Raw genomic sequence first — 19,821 nt, 5'->3', positions numbered from 1 at the left:
ATACTGGACTATGACCTGAAAACCACACCTGACCACACCTGACCTCACCTGACCTCACCTGACCTGACCACACCTGACCTCACCTGACCTCACCTGACCACACCTGACCTCACCTGACCTCACCTGACCACATCTGACCTCACCTGACCTCACCTGACCTGACCACACCTGACTACACCTGACCTCACCTGACCTCACCTGACCTGACCACACCTGACTACACCTGACTTCACCTGTCCACACCTGACCTCACCTGACCACACCTGACCTCACCTGACCACACCTCACCTGACCACACCTGACCTCACCTGACCTCACCTGACCACACTGGACCTCACCTGACCACAACTGACCTCACCTGACCACACCTGACCTCACCTGACCACACCTGACCTCACCTGACCACACCTGGCATCACCTGACCGCATCTCACCTGACCACACCTGACCTCCTCTGACCACACCTGACCACACCTGACCTCACCTGACCTCACCTGACCACACTTGACCTCACCTGACCACACCTGGCATCACCTGACGACACCTCACCTGACCACACCTGACCTCACCTCACCTGACCACACCTGACCTCACCTGACCACACCTGGCATCACCTGACCACATCTCACCTGACCACACCTGACCTCCTCTGACCACACCTGACCTCACCTCACCTGACCTCACCTGACCACACCTGACCTCACCTCACCTGACCACACCTGACCACACCTGACCACACCTGACCTCACCTGACCTCACCTCACCTGACCACACCTGACCACACCTGACCACACCTGACCTCACCTCACTTGACCACACCTGACCACACCTGACCTCACCTGACCTCACCTGACCTCACCTCACCTGACCACACCTGACCACACCTGACCTCACCTGACCACACCTCACCTGACCACACCTCACCTCACCTCACCTGACCACACCTGACCTCACCTGACCACACCTGGCATCACCTGACCACATCTCACCTGACCACACCTGACCTCCTCTGACCACACCTGACCTCACCTCACCTGACCTCACCTGACCACACCTGACCTCACCTCACCTGACCACACCTGACCTCACCTGACCTCACCTGACCTCACCTCACCTGACCACACCTGACCACACCTGACCTCACCTGACCACACCTCACCTGACCACACCTGACCTCCTCTGACCACACCTGACCTCACCTGACCTCACCTGACCTCACCTGACCTCACCATAACTCTCTCGCCCCAGGGCAGCTGTGGCTACAGGAGCATGAGCCGGTTTGGAGTGAATAAACTGAGCTAAAGTGTCTAAAACGTCTGAAGAGTGTAAATCATGTCTTTTCTTTCACAAAGCTCTGGTCCTTTTCTCTCTCATAAACATGATCGTTCCAATCTAAAGGTCCTGTTTTCCCTCTGAAGCTGATGTTGTTGTTGTTGTTGTTGTTGCAGGTCAAAGGTCACAAACACCCACCCAATCAGACGTATTTAGCTCCAGGAACTCGTACGTTTTTTCAAACGTGTGAGATGTGGACGGTGTGTGGGCGTTTCCATGTTCATCCACTTCTGCTTTTCCAGAGTTAGCGTTAGCATTTAGCGAGGGCTTCAAGTGTGCGCTGTGAACATGAAGGAGATTATCCTTTATCTTTGTGGAGGAAGAACGAGAGAGAGAGAGAGAGAGAGAGAGAGGAGAGAGGGAGAGAGAGACGGAGGGAGGGAGGAGGAGAGAGGGGGAGGGAGGGAGAGAGAGGGAGGGAGGGAGAGAGAGGGAGGGAGGGAGAGAGAAAGGGCCTAAAGAGCACCTTTAAGGGCCTAAAGAGCACCTTTAAGGGCCTAAAGAGCACCTTTAAGGGCCTAAAGAGCACCTTTAAGGGCCTAAAGAGCACCTCTAAGAGCCTAAAGAGCACCTTTAAGGGCCTAAAGAGCACCTCTAAGGGCCTAAAGAGCACCTCTAAGGGCCTAAAGAGCACCTTTAAGGGCCCAAAGAGCACCTTTAAGGGCCTAAAGAGCACCTTTAAGGGCCTAAAGAGCACCTCTAAGGGCCTAAAGAGCACCTTTAAGAGCCTAAAGAGCACCTTTAAGGGCCTAAAGAGCACCTTTAAGGGCCTAAAGAGCACCTTTAAGGGCCTAAAGAGCACCTCTAAGGGCCTAAAGAGCACCTTTAAGAGCCTAAAGAGCACCTTTAAGGGCCTAAAGAGCACCTTTAAGGGCCTAAAGAGCACCTTTAAGAGCCTAAAGAGCACCTTTAAGGGCCTAAAGAGCACCTTTAAGAGCCTAAAGAGCACCTTTAAGGGCCTAAAGAGCACCTCTAAGAGCCTAAAGAGCACCTTTAAGGGCCTAAAGAGCCTGTTTCTCCAGGTTCAGTCCCAGCGCTGCAGAGCCTGATTATCTGTCACGATTTCAGCTTCGTCACTGCTGCTGCTCCTGTTTCCTCCTGTGTCTCCTCTGCTCGTTCTGATGATTCAGACGTGGCATTGAGCTGCTCTGCACCACCTCAAACACCGCCTGAAACACCGCCTGAAACACCACCTCAAACACCACCTCAAACACCGCCTGAAACACCGCCTGAAACACCACCTCAAACACCACCTCAAACACCGCCTGAAACACCGCCTGAAACACCATCTGAAACACCGCCTGAAACACCGCCTGAAACACCGCCTGAAACACCGCCTGAAACACCACCTGAAACACCACCTGAAACACCGCCTGAAACACCGCCTGAAACACCACCTGAAACACCACCTCAAACACCACCTCAAACACCACCTCAAACACCGCCTGAAACACCGCCTGAAACACCGCCTGAAACACCACCTGAAACACCGCCTGAAACACCACCTGAAACACCACCTGAAACACCGCCTGAAACACCGCCTGAAACACCGCCTGAAACACCGCCTGAAACACCACCGGAAAAACACCACCTGAAACACCGCCTGAAACACCGCCTGAAACACCGCCTGAAACACCGCCTGAAACACCGCCTGAAACACCACCTGAAACACCACCTGCTTTAGTCTGTCGCATTCACCTTTGAGAACATTTAAATTCACAAAAGAGAAAATATACACACTAAAGATGGATCATAATGAGGACATTATAGTCCCGCTTTAGTCCTGCTTTAGACCTGCTTTAGACCTGCTTTAGACCTGCTTTAGACCTGCTTTAGTCCTGCTTTAGTCCCACTTTAGTCCTGCTTTAGACCTGCTTTAGACCTGCTTTAGTCCCGCTTTAGTCCTGCTTTAGTCCTGCTTTAGACCCGCTTTAGTCCCGCTTTAGTCCTGCTTTAGAACTGCTTTAGACCTGCTTTAGACCTGCTTTAGTCCTGCTTTAGTCCTGCTTTAGACCCGCTTTAGACCTGCTTTAGACCTGCTTTAGACCTGCTTTAGACCTGCTTTAGTCCTGCTTTAGTCCCACTTTAGTCCTGCTTTAGACCTGCTTTAGACCTGCTTTAGTCCCGCTTTAGTCCTGCTTTAGACCTGCTTTAGACCTGCTTTAGACCTGCTTTAGTCCTGCTTTAGTCCCACTTTAGTCCTGCTTTAGACCTGCTTTAGACCTGCTTTAGTCCCGCTTTAGTCCTGCTTTAGTCCCGCTTTAGACCCGCTTTAGTCCCGCTTTAGTCCCGCTTTAGTCCTGCTTTAGTCCTGCTTTAGACCTGCTTTAGACCCACTTTAGACCCACTTTAGACCTGCTTTAGTCTTGCTTTAGTCCCGCTTTAGACCCGCTTTAGTCCTGCTTTAGTCCTGATCCTGCCACTCTGCCACAGCAGCACAGGCAGAACGTGCACATCGTGAGCTCAGAGGAAACACCATTAATACTGAGAGTTTTTCCTTTTTTCACTTGCTCTCGAATCAAACTTTCATGATGAATGATTCTGCAGCACGTTCTCCTCCTCTTGTCGTTCCATCCGTCTTCCTCGCCTCCTCTGCACCTCCTCTTCCCCTCTGCACCTCCTCTTCTCCTCAGCAGCTCCTCTTCCCCTCTGCACCTCCTCTTCCCCTCTGCACCTCCTCGCCTCCTCTGCACCTCCTCTTCCCCTCTGCACCTCCTCGCCTCCTCTGCACCTCCTCTTCTCCTCTGCACCTCCTCTTCTCCTCTGCACTTCCTCTTCTCCTCTGCAGCTCCTCTTCTCCTCTGCAGCTCCTCTTCTCCTCTGCACCTCCTCTTCTCCTCTGCACCTTCTCTTCTCCTCTGCAGCTCCTCTTCTCCTCTGCAGCTCCTCTTCTCCTCTGCAGCTACTCTTCTCCTCTGCAGCTCCTCTTCTCCTCTGCAGCTCCTCTTCTCCTCTGCAGCTCCTCTTCTCCTCTGCACCTTATCATCTCCTCTGCAGCTCCTCTTCTCCTCTGCACCTCCTCTTCTCCTCTGCAGCTCCTCTGCAGCTCCTCGCCTCCTCCTCTTCTCCTCTGCACCTCTTCTTCTCCTCTGCAGCTACTCTTCTCCTCTGCAGCTCCTCTTCTCCTCTGCAGCTCCTCTTCTCCTCTGCAGCTCCTCTTCTCCTCTGCACCTTATCATCTCCTCTGCAGCTCCTCTTCTCCTCTGCACCTCCTCTTCTCCTCTGCAGCTCCTCTGCAGCTCCTCGCCTCCTCCTCTTCTCCTCTGCACCTCTTCTTCTCCTCTGCAGCTCCTCTGCAGCTCCTCGCCTCCTCCTCTTCTCCTCTGCACCTCCTCTTCTCCTCTGCAGCTCCTCTGCAGCTCCTCGCCTCCTCCTCTTCTCCTCTGCACCTCCTCTTCTCCTCTGCAGCTCCTCACAGCGCTGCTCTCCTCCCGTGTAATCCTCGTGTTCCTCGTGTTGGTCTGATTGGCCTGAGCATTTCGTTAAGCACGGAGGCCCCGTGGAGGCCCGGGCGAGGGCCCGGCGAGGGCTCGGCGTCTCTCGGCTGGAGGTCATTGTCTGGACCGGTCACTGCACCTCGTAAGCGTCTGAATGATTGAACGAGCCTTTGTGACACGTTAGTTTATGTCTGTTTGATTCGATTAAAAATACTCTTAAACGAGACATTTAGTATTTTAATGAGTCGATAATGAAAACGTGGAGCGCGGCGTGCAAATGAGTGTAAGTGAGAGTGAAGAGCCGCCTGGCTAGCTCGCCGTTAGTGTCACCACTTCCTGTCCAGTTGTGTCTTTGTGTATTTTTGGGGAGCGACGCTAAAATTACAAATACTGTACCAGATTTTTACCGTTTTAAAATGTGAAAAACAAAAGTAGTTCTTTTTAAACCATTTGCAGCGGTCGTAAATTATTCCTTTCACATCTTTCAGAGCTGTCCCAGTAACGCTAACTACAGCTAGCATGCTAACAGCGCACTTCCTGCTCCACAGAGGATAAAATACATTAAAATCAGAGGCACAAAGCACACAGAAGCCTTATTTTGACCCCAAGAGCTGTTTTTACAAAATTTGGATTATAAATTGCACCAGCCAAAAAATGCATAATAGAGAAAAAAAAACATATAAGTTGCACTTGAGTATGAAGTGTGAACATAATATCACATATAAGTCGCTCCGGAGTATAAGTATATAAGTATATAAGTATAAATATAACTATAAGTCGCACCCCGGCCAAAACTATGAAAAAACTGTGACTTATAGTCCGTAAAATACGGGAGTCGTTCCTTATATATTACGCTTTAGCGACACTTAGCATTAGCGTGAGGCACATGGAGCTAGCTCGCCACAGCGTGAGCTTTAACACGTTATGTTTTACCATTTTAATTAAGATCAGATTAAAGCTTTAGATCATAATCGTCACGTCCAGGTAACGAGCCCGTTACAAAGTCGACTATTTATCATGTTCAACTCCTAATGAGGTTCCACCAAAGAGAAAGATATTCAGGAATATTTTAGCAGTTTTATGAATAAAATAATCCTGCAAATCTGCTCCATTAAAGGCACTCTATTAAAGGCACTCCATTAAAGGCACTCCATTAAAGGCACTCCATTAAAGGCACTCCATTAAAGGCACTCTATTAAAGGCACTCTATTAAAGGCACTCCATTAAAGGCACTCCATTAAAGGCACTCCATTAAAGCGCTCCATTAAAGGCACTCCATTAAAGGCACTCCATTAAAGGGACTCCATTAAAGGCACTCTATTAAAGGCACTCCATTAAAGGCACTCCATTAAAGGCAATCCATTAAAGCACTCCATTAAAGGCACTCCATTAAAGGCACTCCATTAAAGGCACTCTATTAAAGGCACTCCATTAAAGGCACTCCATTAAAGGCACTCTATTAAAGGCACTCCATTAAAGGCACTCCATTAAAGGCAATCCATTAAAGGCACTCTATTAAAGGCACTCCATTAAAGGCACTCTATTAAAGGCACTCCATTAAAGGCACTCTATTAAAGGCACTCTATTAAAGGCACTCCATTAAAGGCACTCCATTAAAGGCAATCCATTAAAGGCACTCCATTAAAGGCACTCCATTAAAGGCACTCCTTTAAAGGCACTCCATTAAAGGCACTCTATTAAAGGCACTCCATTAAAGGCACTCCATTAAAGGCAATCCATTAAAGGCACTCCGTTAAAGGCACTCTATTAAAGGCACTCCATTAAAGGCACTCTATTAAAGGCACTCCATTGAAGGCACTCCATTAAAGGCACTGCATTAAAGCACACCATTAAAGGCACTCCATTAAAGGCACTCCATTAAAGGCACTCTATTAAAGGCACTCCATTAAAGGCACTCCATTAAAGGCACTCCATTAAAGGCACTCTATTAAAGGCACTCCATTAAAGGCACTCCATTAAAGGCAATCTATTAAAGGCACTCCATTAAAGGCACTCCATTAAAGGCACTCCATTAAAGGCACTCCATTAAAGACACTCCATTAAAGGCAATCTATTAAAAGGCACTCCATTAAAGGCAATCTATTAAAAGGCACTCCATTAAAGGCACTCCATTAAAGACACTCCATTAAAGGCACTCCATTAAAGGCACTCTATTAAAGGCACTCCATTAAAGGCACTCTAATAAAGTACTATGACTATAAAGTACTATGACTGTGAAGTAATATAACTATGAAGTACTATGACGATGAAGGGTTGTGGTCCTTCTCACAGTCCAGGTCCGCCTCTCTCTCCTCATTGGTCCTTCTCACAGTCCAGGTCCGCTTCTCTCTCCTCATTGGTCCTTCTCACAGTCCAGGTCCGCCTCTCTCTCCTCATTGGTCCTTCTCACAGTCCAGGTCCGCTTCTCTCTCCTCATTGGTCCTTCTCACAGTCCAGGTCCGCCTCTCTCTCCTCATTGGTCCTTCTCACAGTCCAGGTCCGCTTCTCTCTCCTCATTGGTCCTTCTCACAGTCCAGGTCCGCTTCTCTCTCCTCATTGGTCCTTCTCACAGTCCAGGTCCGCCTCTCTCTCCTCATTGGTCCTTCTCACAGTCCAGGTCCGCCTCTCTCTCCTCATTGGTCCTTCTCACAGTCCAGGTCTGCCTCTCTCTCCTCATTGGTCCTTCTCACAGTCCAGGTCCGCCTCTCTCTCCTCATTGGTCCTTCTCACAGTCCAGGTCCGCCTCTCTCTCCTCATTGGTCCTTCTCACAGTCCAGGTCTGCCTCTCTCTCCTCATTGGTCCTTCTCACAGTCCAGGTCCGCCTCTCTCTCCTCATTGGTCCTTCTCACAGTCCAGGTCCGCCTCGCTCTCCTCATTGGTCCTTCTCACAGGCCAGGTCCGCTTCTCTCTCCTCATTGGTCCTTCTCAGTGCCGCTCTGAGCCTTTGTTTCAGTCGAGCTGAGTCAGGCCCAGTTCCTCTGGATCAGCAAATACTGAAACCCCAAAGACTCCAAAGTACTGCAGTCAATACTACTGCTACTGCTGCTGCTGCTGCTACTACTACTACTACTACTACTACTACTACTACTACTACTATCATCAGAGCTAAAATATACATATGAAATGTCCCAAGAGTCTCAGCGTGAGAGACTTTGAATAATCATGTGCTCCTCCCCCCTTCTCCTTACCCGCCTCCCCCTCCTCCTCCCCCGCCTCCCCCTCCTCCCCCCTTCTCCTCCCCCGCCTCCCCCCTCGGCCCATCCCCTCGTTTCAGAACGATAAGACCTTTGTCCTCACATTATCATTTTAATATATTAGATATTTGAAAGTTCAAAAGTTCAGAAAATGCCAAACTAAAATGAGGTTGAACTATTTCAGTGAATCTTCCACAGAGCTACAAAAGTGAGCTACAGGCTCGTATGCTAATGAGGGATCCACCCATACCACGTGATCGGTGCCAGGGGCCTGTGGTGGTCGAGAATCTGGATCTAGTGGATCGCAAACCTCGAGGACACGTCCAGGACACACCCAGGACACGCCCAGGACACGCCCAGGACACACCCAGGACACGCCCAGGACACACCCAGGACACGCCCAGGACACACCCAGGACACACCCAGGACACACCCAGGACACGCCCAGGACACACCCAGGACACGCCCAGGACACGCCCAGGACACACCCAGGACACGCCCAGGACACGCCCAGGACACACCCAGGACACACCCAGGATACGCCCAGGACACACCCAGGACACGCCCAGGACACGCCCAGGACACACCCAGGACACACCCAGGACACACCCAGGACACGCCCAGGACACGCCCAGGACACGCCCAGGACACACCCAGGACACACCCAGGACATGCCCAGGACACACCCAGGACACGCCCAGGACATGCCCTTCAAAGAAAAGAACACTGACCCCTTGTGGCGAGGCAGGACAGATGTAAACGTCATCGTCTGGACGAATGAGGGATAAACATGCCCCTGGTGGTTAAAATGTCCTTGTTTTTTACTCATCTTTGATTCTGATCGTTTCTATCCAGAATTATAGAAACGTGGATTTGTGTGGAATGTTTGACGTTGGCGGCTCGGAAACGGTTTTAAAGTCTGTTTATGATTCATTTGCGGTCGAGACGTTACAAGTTTTACGCTAAATCATACTATCTGAAGAAAAGGAACGAGTTTGACTGACACGATGCAAATGTTTTCACTCGGTTTATGATTTATATCTGTCACTGGCCTGAAGTTCTGTATCTTCTGTATGAATAACAAACCAGTGACTCAAGTTCTACAACGGGAACACAGCCGATTCCTCTCCTCCTCCTTCTCCTCCTCCTCTTCCTTCCTCCTCCTTCATCTTCCTCCTCCTCCTCCTCCTTTTCCTTCCTCCTCCTCCATCTTCCTCCTCCTTCATCCTCCTTCTCCTCCTCCTCCTCCTCCTCCTCCATCTTCCTCCTCCTCCATCTTCCTCCTCCTCCTCCTCCTCTTCCATCTTCCTCTCTCCTCCTCCTCTTCCTCCTCCTTCATCTTCCTCCTCCTCCTCCTGCACCTTCCTCTCTCCTCCATCTTCCTCCTCCTCCTCCATCTTCCTCCTCCTCCATCTTCCTCCTCCTCCTCCTCTTCCATCTTCCTCTCTCCTCCTCCTCTTCCTCCTCCTTCATCTTCCTCCTCCTCCTCCTGCACCTTTCTCTCTCCTCCATCTTCATCCTCCTCCATCTTCCTCCTCCTCCATCTTCCTCCTCCTCCTCCTCTTCCTCCTCCTTCATCTTCCTCCTCCTCCTCCTGCACCCTCCTCCTCCTTCATCTTCCTCCTCCTCCTCCTCCTCCACCTTCCTCTCTCCTTCATCTTCACAGCGGTCCTTTTATAACCCACAGGGGGATCGTCGTGTAAACATGTCACTCGGGCAGAAGGAGGAGGAGTCGTTAAAGCGATCGGGCGTCGCTCTGGCAGCGCCTCCAGATGGAGACGTGGAGGCGCTTTTTATAGAAACAAAGCCTTTACACGTCGTCGTCGCACTGACAGCTCTCGCCGCGCCAATTAAGTGCAATAACGTGGGCGGCGAGGGAAGCCAGGGCGACCGCCAATCACCGCCGCAAACCCTCAGTATTCTTATGTTTCTAATCCAAACTTTGACTTTTAAACCCGTCGTCCTCACGCCCGACTCGACCGCGCTCTCCCTCTGTGTGTTGTGAGTGAACCTGCTCCCCGGACACTTGCATCACCTTCACTCCCACAATGCTCCTCTGCGGCGCACAGGCCCCGCCCCCTCCCTCCGTCCGTCCGGATACAAACACAATGTGCTCTGATCTACGAGGACTCCGAGGGGGAAACGGTGACGCCGGATCAAGGGCGTTCGACCTCATCGCCGCGGATACTACATCGAGCGCCCGAACCCGCTGCTTATCTCTGTGATTTGACCAGGTTCCTGACCCAGTGCGCCGGCGATACCACGAGATCACAGGAGATAGCACGAGATCACAGGAGATACCACGAGATCACAGGAGATACCACGAGATCACAGGAGATACCACGAGATCACAGGAGATAACACGAGATCACAGGAGATAACACGAGATCACAGGAGATACCACGAGATCACAGGAGATATTACGAGATCACAGGAGATAACACGAGATCACAGGAGATAACACGAGATCACAGGAGATAACACGAGATCACAGGAGATACCACGAGATCACAGGAGATACCACGAGATCACAGGAGATAACACGAGATCACAGGAGATAACACGAGATCACAGGAGAAACCACAAGATCACAGGAGATACCACGAGATCACAGGAGATACCACGAGATCACAGGAGATACCACGAGATCACAGGAGATACCACGAGATCACATGAGCTACCACGAGATCACAGGAGATAACACGAGATCACAGGAGATACCACGAGATCACATGAGCTACCACGAGATCACAGGAGATAACACGAGATCACAGGAGATAACACGAGATCACAGGAGATAACACGAGATCACAGGAGAAACCACGAGATCACAGGAGATACCACGAGATCACAGGAGATACCATGAGATCACAGGCGATACCACGAGATCACAGGAGATACCACGAGATCACATGAGCCACCACGAGATCACATGAGCTACCACGAGATCACAGGAGAAACCACGAGATCACAGGAGATACCACGAGATCACATGAGCTACCACGAGATCACAGGAGAAACCACGAGATCACAGGAGATACCACGAGATCACATGAGCTACCACGAGATCACAGGAGAAACCACGAGATCACATGAGATACCACGAGATCACAGGAGAAACCACGAGATCACAGGAGATACCACGAGATCACAGGAGATACCACGAGATCACAGGAGATACCACGAGATCACATGAGATACCACGAGATCACAGGAGATACCACGAGATCACAGGAGATACCACGAGATCACGGGAGATACGAGATCACAGGAGATACCACGAGATCACAGGAGAGACCACGAGATCACAGGAGATACCACGAGATCACAGGAGATACAACGAGATCACAGAAAACAAGAGTGTGTGTGTAAAAAAGTAAGATTAAAGTCACTCAAAAGGACGTGAATATGACGTTAAAATCACCCTGAATAATCACTCGACTTACACGAATATTAAAGGTCTAAGACGCCATCAACTGATCAATCCACTACATTCAAACTGTATGAGCGTTTTGTCTGTGTTGTAATGATGTGTAACTTTTCTGGAGGCGGGGCCAGCTTGTCTCCATGGAGATGTTGTAGCGTTGCCGTGAATGTTCCACAATATGACATTGCAATAGGTCAAGTCACAGGTCAGGAAATATGTGGTGAGACAAGGCATTTATCAGCAATAAAAACACAAAGAATCATATGGTACATGCCATACTGCGGAACATTCCAGACAAAGGAACGATATCTCCATGTGTTTTTGTCCGCTCTGTCGTTCGACGCGACGCTGCAGAACTCTACGCCTGTCGCCAGATAAAGACATGAGTTAAATATCAGCGTGTTTTGATGGCAACAATTATAAAATGGTTAAAATCTCCAAAAACATTTACACTTCAAATGGACTAATTAATGATTGCAATATCATGGAAGATATTGCAATAGTATCGGTAATATACGGTATCGATATTGAAAAAAAAAGTACTTTCTGGCCCGGCAGCTGCGGTGTAAAATGGGGAGAGAGCGGGTAGAGACATTCGTCAAATAGTCGAGGCCAGGAAAAGGAATCGTAGCAGCTGAAATAGTGACCGGATGTTGCTTGCTTTAAACCACCAGCACCACCAGCACCACCAGCACCACCAGCACCACTACACCACCAGCACCACCAGCACCACTACACCACCAGCACCACCAGCACCACCAGCACCACCAGCACCACCAGCACCACCAGCACCACCAGCACCACTACACCACCAGCACCACCAGCACCACTACACCACCAGCACCACCAGCACCACTACACCACCAGCACCACCAGCACCAACAGCACCACCAGCACCACTACACCAGCACCACCAGCACCACTACACCACCAGCACCACTTCACCACCAGCACCACTACACCACCAGCACCACCAGCACCACTACACCACCAGCACCACCAGCACCACTACACCACCAGCACCACCAGCACCACTACACCACCAGCACCACTTCACCACCAGCACCACCAGCACCACTACACCACTAGCACCACCAGCACCACCAGCACCACTACACCACCAGCACCACTACACCACCAGCACCACCAGCACCACCAGTACCACTACACCACCAGCACCACCAGCACCACCAGTACCACTACACCACCAGCACCACCAGCACCACTACACCACCAGCACCACCAGCACCACCAGCACCAACAGCACAACCAGCACCACTACACCACCAGCACCACCAGCACCACTACACCACCAGCACCACTTCACCACCAGCACCACTACACCACCAGCACCACTACACCACCAGCACCACTTCACCACCAGCACCACCAGCACCACTACACCACCAGCACCACCAGCACCACTACACCACCAGCACCACCAGCACCACCAGCACCACTACACCACCAGCACCACCAGCACCACTACACCACCAGCACCACTACACCACCAGCACCACTTCACCACCAGCACCACCAGCACCACTACACCACCAGCACCACCAGCACCACTACACCACCAGCACCACCAGCACCACTACACCACCAGCACCACCAGCACCACTACACCACCAGCACCACTACACCACCAGCACCACCAGCACCACCAGTACCACTACACCACCAGCACCACTACACCACCAGCACCACCAGCACCACTACACCACCAGCACCACTACACCACCAGCACCACCAGCACCACCAGCACCACCAGCACCACTACACCACCAGCACCACTACACCACTGCACCACCAGCACCACCAAAACCACCAGCACCACCAGCACCACCAGCACCACCAGAACCACCAGCACCACCAGCACCACTACACCACCAGCACCACCAGCACCACTACACCACCAGCACCACCAGCACCACCAGCACCACCAGAACCACCAGCACCACCAGCACCACTACACCACCAGCACCACCAGCACCACTACACCACCAGCACCACCAGCACCAACAGCACCACCAGCACCACTACACCAGCACCACCAGCACCACTACACCACCAGCACCACTACACCACCAGCACCACTTCACCACCAGCACCACTACACCACCAGCACCACCAGCACCACTACACCACCAGCACCACCAGCACCACTACACCACCAGCACCACCAGCACCACTACACCACCAGCACCACTTCACCACCAGCACCACCAGCACCACTACACCACTAGCACCACCAGCACCACCAGCACCACTACACCACCAGCACCACTACACCACCAGCACCACCAGCACCACCAGTACCACTACACCACCAGCACCACCAGCACCACCAGTACCACTACACCACCAGCACCACCAGCACCACTACACCACCAGCACCACCAGCACCACCAGCACCAACAGCACAACCAGCACCACTACACCACCAGCACCACCAGCACCACTACACCACCAGCACCACTTCACCACCAGCACCACTACACCACCAGCACCACTACACCACCAGCACCACTTCACCACCAGCACCACCAGCACCACTACACCACCAGCACCACCAGCACCACTACACCACCAGCACCACCAGCACCACTACACCACCAGCACCACCAGCACCACTACACCACCAGCACCACTACACCACCAGCACCACTTCACCACCAGCACCACCAGCACCACTACACCACCAGCACCACCAGCACCACTACACCACCAGCACCACCAGCACCACTACACCACCAGCACCACCAGCACCACTACACCACCAGCACCACTACACCACCAGCACCACCAGCACCACCAGTACCACTACACCACCAGCACCACTACACCACCAGCACCACCAGCACCACTACACCACCAGCACCACTACACCACCAGCACCACCAGCACCACCAGCACCACCAGCACCACTACACCACCAGCACCACTACACCACTGCACCACCAGCACCACCAAAACCACCAGCACCACCAGCACCACCAGCACCACCAGAACCACCAGCACCACCAGCACCACTACACCACCAGCACCACCAGCACAACTACACCACCAGCACCACCAGCACCACCAGCACCACCAGAACCACCAGCACCACCAGCACTACTACACCACCAGCACCACCAGCACCACCAGCACCACCAGCACCACCAGAACCACCAGCACCACCAGCACCACTACACCACCAGCACCACTACACCACCAGCACCACCAGCACCACCAGCACCACCAGAACCACCAGCACCACCAGCACCACCAGCACAACTACACCACCAGCACCACCAGCACCACTACACCACCAGCACCACTAGCACCACCAGCACCACCAGCACCACTACACCACCAGCACCACCAGCACCACTACACCACCAGCACCACTAGCACCACCAGCACCACCAGCACCATTGCACCACCAGCACCACGAGCACCACCAGCACCACCAGCACCACTACACCACCAGCACCACTACACCACCAGCACCACCAGAACCACCAGCACCACCAGCACCACTGCACCACTGCACCACCAGCACCACCAGCACCACCAGCACCACCAGCACCACCAGAACCACCAGCACCACCAGCACCACTACACCACCAGCACCACCAGCACCACCAGCTCCACTACACCACCAGCACCACCAGTACCACCAGCACCACCAGAACCACCAGCACCACCAGCACCACTACACCACCAGCACCACCAGCACCACCAGCACCACCAGCACCACTACACCACCAGCACCACTACACCACCAGCACCACCAGCACCACCAGCACCACCAGAACCACCAACACCACCAGCACCACTACACCACCAGCACCACCAGCACCACTACACCACCAGCACCACCAGCACCACCAGAACCACCAACACCACCAGCACCACTACACCACCAGCACCACCAGCACCACTACACCACCAGCACCACCAGCACCACCAGCACCACCAGCACCACTACACCACCAGCACCACTACACCACCAGCACCACCAGCACCACCAGCACCACCAGAACCACCAACACCACCAGCACCACTACACCACCAGCACCACCAGCACCACTACACCACCAGCACCACCAGCACCACTACACCACCAGCACCACCAGCACCACTACACCACCAGCACCACCAGCACCACTACACCACCAGCACCACTAGCACCACCAGCACCACCAGCACCACTGCACCAACAGCACCACCAGCACCAACAGCACCACCAGCACCACTGCACCACCAGCACCACCAGCACCACCAGCACCACCAGCACCACTAGCACCACCAGCACCACTGCACCACCAGCACCACCAGCAACACCAGCACCACTGCACCACCAGCACCACCAGCACCACCAGCACCACCAGCACCACCAGCACCACCAGGCATGAATATCAGCACCAGTCTTGGCACCAATATCGGCATCAGTATCGGCATCAGTATCGGCATAAATATCGGCACCAATATCGGCATCAGTATCGGCATAAATATCGGCATCACTATCTCAAAAAGCTGGAGCTCCTCCCCTCTTACCGTTGTAGAGACTGTGCTGTGGACTGGCCTCCTCCCCCGCTGCTCTCCGGCGCCCCCTGTCCTGTCCCGGGGACCCCGCGCCGCCGCCGTACCGGCCCTTGCCCTGCTCGGCGGCGCCGCCCTGCTGCGGGAAGAGGTGGCGCGGGTGGTGCCGGGCGGACTCCGGGCTCCCCACGATCACCCGGTTCTTCCGCACGTGCTCCGGCGTCCCCATCGGCGAGCCCCCGCAGCTCGCCGCTTTCCCCGGCCGTGGCGACCTCTGGCTCAGCTCCGGGCTGGACCTGTTGTTCCGCCCCGGCTGCTGCGAGATGTAAACGCGGCCTGTTAAATCCGAGTGCCGGGGTTGGTAGTCGCCCGGATGCCTGCTCGGCGACTTGTGCCTGTCCGGAATGTGCGCGTCCAGGTTGGTCAGCGACCCCCCGCGCGGCCGGCAGCTCTGCGGGAACGTGTGGTACTCCGGGGTGGAGCTGTGCCTCCGTCCCGACGACACGTGCTTAGGGTCTGTACATTTCCCCGATACTTCGCAGCGTTTGTTCTCGGGTTTGGCGCTCGGGTGGGCGTATCCCAGATTGAGCTTGCCGTGCGGGTTGTCGGGGGAGTCCGTGCTGCCCGCGCTGGACGTGCTGCTCCCGTCGCCGAGGTCGCGCAGCAGGCCGGGCGCGGGTCCGCTCTGGCTGCTCTGGCTGTCGATCGAACCCCTGCACCCGCCCTGCTCGCCGGCGGCCCCGCCCCCCGCGCCGCTACTGGCCGCCGCCCGCTCCTCCTCCAGCATCAGACACACCTCCTTGAGCTCCAGGTTCTCCCGGAGGACCTCGGCCTGCTTGGTCTCCAGCTCCCGCAGCTTCTGTAGGTAGATGGTGACATCTTTGCGCATGATGCCGGCGCTGAACCGGCCCAGGCGCTGCCACTCCCGAGAAACACGCTTTCCCTTTTGTCGGTCGTCGTCCAGGAAACAGCAGAGGTCCCTCAGCTCCTGGTTGTCCTCCTGCAGCTTCTGGTTCACGTCCTGGAAGTCCAAAAAGACAAAGAGACAAAATGAGACATTGACATTTCAGTTTGATTGGTGATTTTTTTTTAAGGCTCTTTTTTTCTGACAAATGACATTAATTATCAACACAAATATTAGAAGTGTCTTATAATAATTCTGATTAATCTCAAAAACATTCTAAAACTCAGGAAAAGGTCAAGTTTGTGGGTTATTTTATAATCAATACTCGGTTTTACTGAGCCACAACTGTCCTGGGGCAGGCTGACAGAAGTGAGGTTACCAGTCTGTGCCAGTCTGTGCCAGTCTGTACCGGTCTGTGTCAGTCTGTGTCAGTCTGTGTAGTCTGTGTCAGTCTGTGTCAGTCTGTGTCAGTCTGTGTCGGTCTGTGCCGGTCTGTGCCAGTCTGTGCCAGTCTGTACCGGTCTGTGTCAGTCTGTGTCAGTCTGTGTCAGTCTGTGCCGGTCTGTGTCAGTCTGTGCCAGTCTGTACCGGTCTGTGTCAGTCTGTGTCAGTCTGTGTCAGTCTGTGTCAGTCTGTGCCGGTCTGTGTCAGTCTGTGCCAGTCTGTGTCAGTCTGTGTCAGTCTGTACCGGTCTGTGTCAGTCTGTGTCAGTCTGTGTCAGTCTGTGTCAGTCTGTGCCGGTCTGTGTCAGTCTGTGCCAGTCTGTGCCGGTCTGTGCCGGTCTGTGCCGGTCCGACCACATTCAAACTGGGCACAGTCCGGCTCCTGGTTCCAGTGTCTCAAACACAAACCAGACTGAGAGATGAATCATATCTGATGATCAATACTTCTGATACTTCTGATACTCCTGATACTTCTGATACTTCTGATACTCCTGATACTCCTGATACTCCTGATACTCCTGATACTTCTGATACTCCTGATACTCCTGATACTCCTGATACTCCTGATACTTCTGATACTCCTGATACTTCTGATACTCCTGATACTCCTGATACTCCTGATACTCCTGATACTTCTGATACTCCTGATACTCCTGATACGTCTGATACTTCTGATACTCCTGATACTCCTGATACTCCTGATACTCCTGATACTCCTGATACTTCTGATACTCCTGATACTCCTGATACTCCTGATACTCCTGATACTTCTGATACTCCTGATACTTCTGATACGTCTGATACTTCTGATACTCCTGATACTCCTGATACTCCTGATACTTCTGATACTCCTGATACTCCTGATACTCCTGATACTCCTGATACTCCTGATACTCCTGATACTTCTGATACTTCTGATACTTCTGATACTCCTGATACTCCTGATACTCCTGATACTTCTGATACTTCTGATACTCCTGATACTTCTGATACTCCTGATACTCCTGATACTCCTGATACTTCTGATACTTCTGATACTCCCGATACTTCTGATACTTCTGAAACTCCTGATACTTCTGATACTCCTGATACTCCTGATACTCCTGATACTTCTGATACTTCTGATACTCCTGATACTCCTGATACTCCTGATACTCCTGATACTCCTGATACTTCTGATACTCCTGATACTCCTGATACTCCTGATACTCCTGATACTCCTGATACTTCTGATACTCCTGATACTCCTGATACTCCTGATACTTCTGATACTCCTGATACTCCTGATACTCCTGATACTTCAGATACTTCTGATACTTCTGATACTCCCGATACTTCTGATACTTCTGATACTCCTGATACTTCTGATACTTCTGATACTCCTGATACTTCTGATACTTCTGATACTCCTGATACTCCTGATACTCCTGATACTTCTGATACTTCTGATACTCCTGATACTTCTGATACTCCTGATACTCCTGATACTCCTGATACTCCTGATACTTCTGATACTTCTGATACTCCCGATACTCCCGATACTTCCGATACTCCTGATACTCCTGATACTCCTGATACTCCTGATACTCCTGATACTCCTGATACTTCTGATACTCCTGATACTCCTGATACTCCTGATACTTCTGATACTCCTGATACTTCTGATACTTCTGATACTTCTGATACTCCTGATACTCCTGATACTCCTGATACTCCTGATACTTCTGATACTTCTGATACTCCTGATACTTCTGATACTCCTGATACTCCTGATACTCCTGATACTCCTGATACTTCTGATACTTCTGATACTCCCGATACTTCTGATACTTCTGATACTCCTGATACTTCTGATACTCCTGATACTCCTGATACTCCTGATACTCCTGATACTTCTGATACTCCTGATACTCCTGATACTCCTGATACTCCTGATACTTCTGATACTCCTGATACTTCTGATACTCCTGATACTCCTGATACTCCTGATACTTCTGATACTTCTGATACTCCTGATACTCCTGATACTCCTGATACTTCAGATACTTCTGATACTTCTGATACTCCCGATACTTCTGATACTTCTGATACTCCTGATACTTCTGATACTTCTGATACTCCTAATACTCCTGATACTTCTGATACTCCTGATACTCCTGATACTCCTGATACTCCTGATACTTCTGATACTCCTGATACTTCTGATACTCCTGATACTCCTGATACTCCTGATACTCCTGATACTTCTGATACTCCTGATACTCCTGATACTTCAGATACATCTGATACTTCTGATACTTCTGATACTCCTGATACTCCTGATACTTCTGATACTTCTGATACTTCTGATACTCCTGATACTCCTGATACTTTTGATACTTTTGATACTCCTGATACTCCTGATACTCCTGATACTCCTGATACTCCTGATACTTCTGATACTCCTGATACTCCTGATACTCCTGATACTCCTGATACTCCTGATACTTCTGATACTCCTGATACTCCTGATACTCCTGATTCGTCTGATACGTCTGATACTTCTGATACT

At 52.0% G+C, this 19,821-nt stretch overlaps 1 protein-coding gene across 1 annotated transcript in view; it reads right to left on the bottom strand.

Moving 5' to 3' along the window:
* Positions 1-19,821, bottom strand: part of LOC140351355 (uncharacterized) — a 33,619-nt gene that overhangs the window by 9,467 nt on the left and 4,331 nt on the right. Inside the window, exon 2 of the mRNA XM_072437163.1 lies at positions 15,939-16,944. Coding sequence (XP_072293264.1) covers positions 15,939-16,944 — 1,006 coding nt within the window. The remainder of the gene's footprint in view (positions 1-15,938; positions 16,945-19,821) is intronic.

This window comes from Eucyclogobius newberryi, unplaced genomic scaffold (genome assembly GCF_026437365.1).
Source record: "Eucyclogobius newberryi isolate DKJ021-1_F unplaced genomic scaffold, fEucNew1.0.hap1 SCAF_8, whole genome shotgun sequence".
Taxonomy (NCBI): Eukaryota; Metazoa; Chordata; class Actinopteri; order Gobiiformes; family Gobiidae; genus Eucyclogobius; species Eucyclogobius newberryi.
This window is presented reverse-complemented; position numbering and strand designations above follow the sequence as displayed.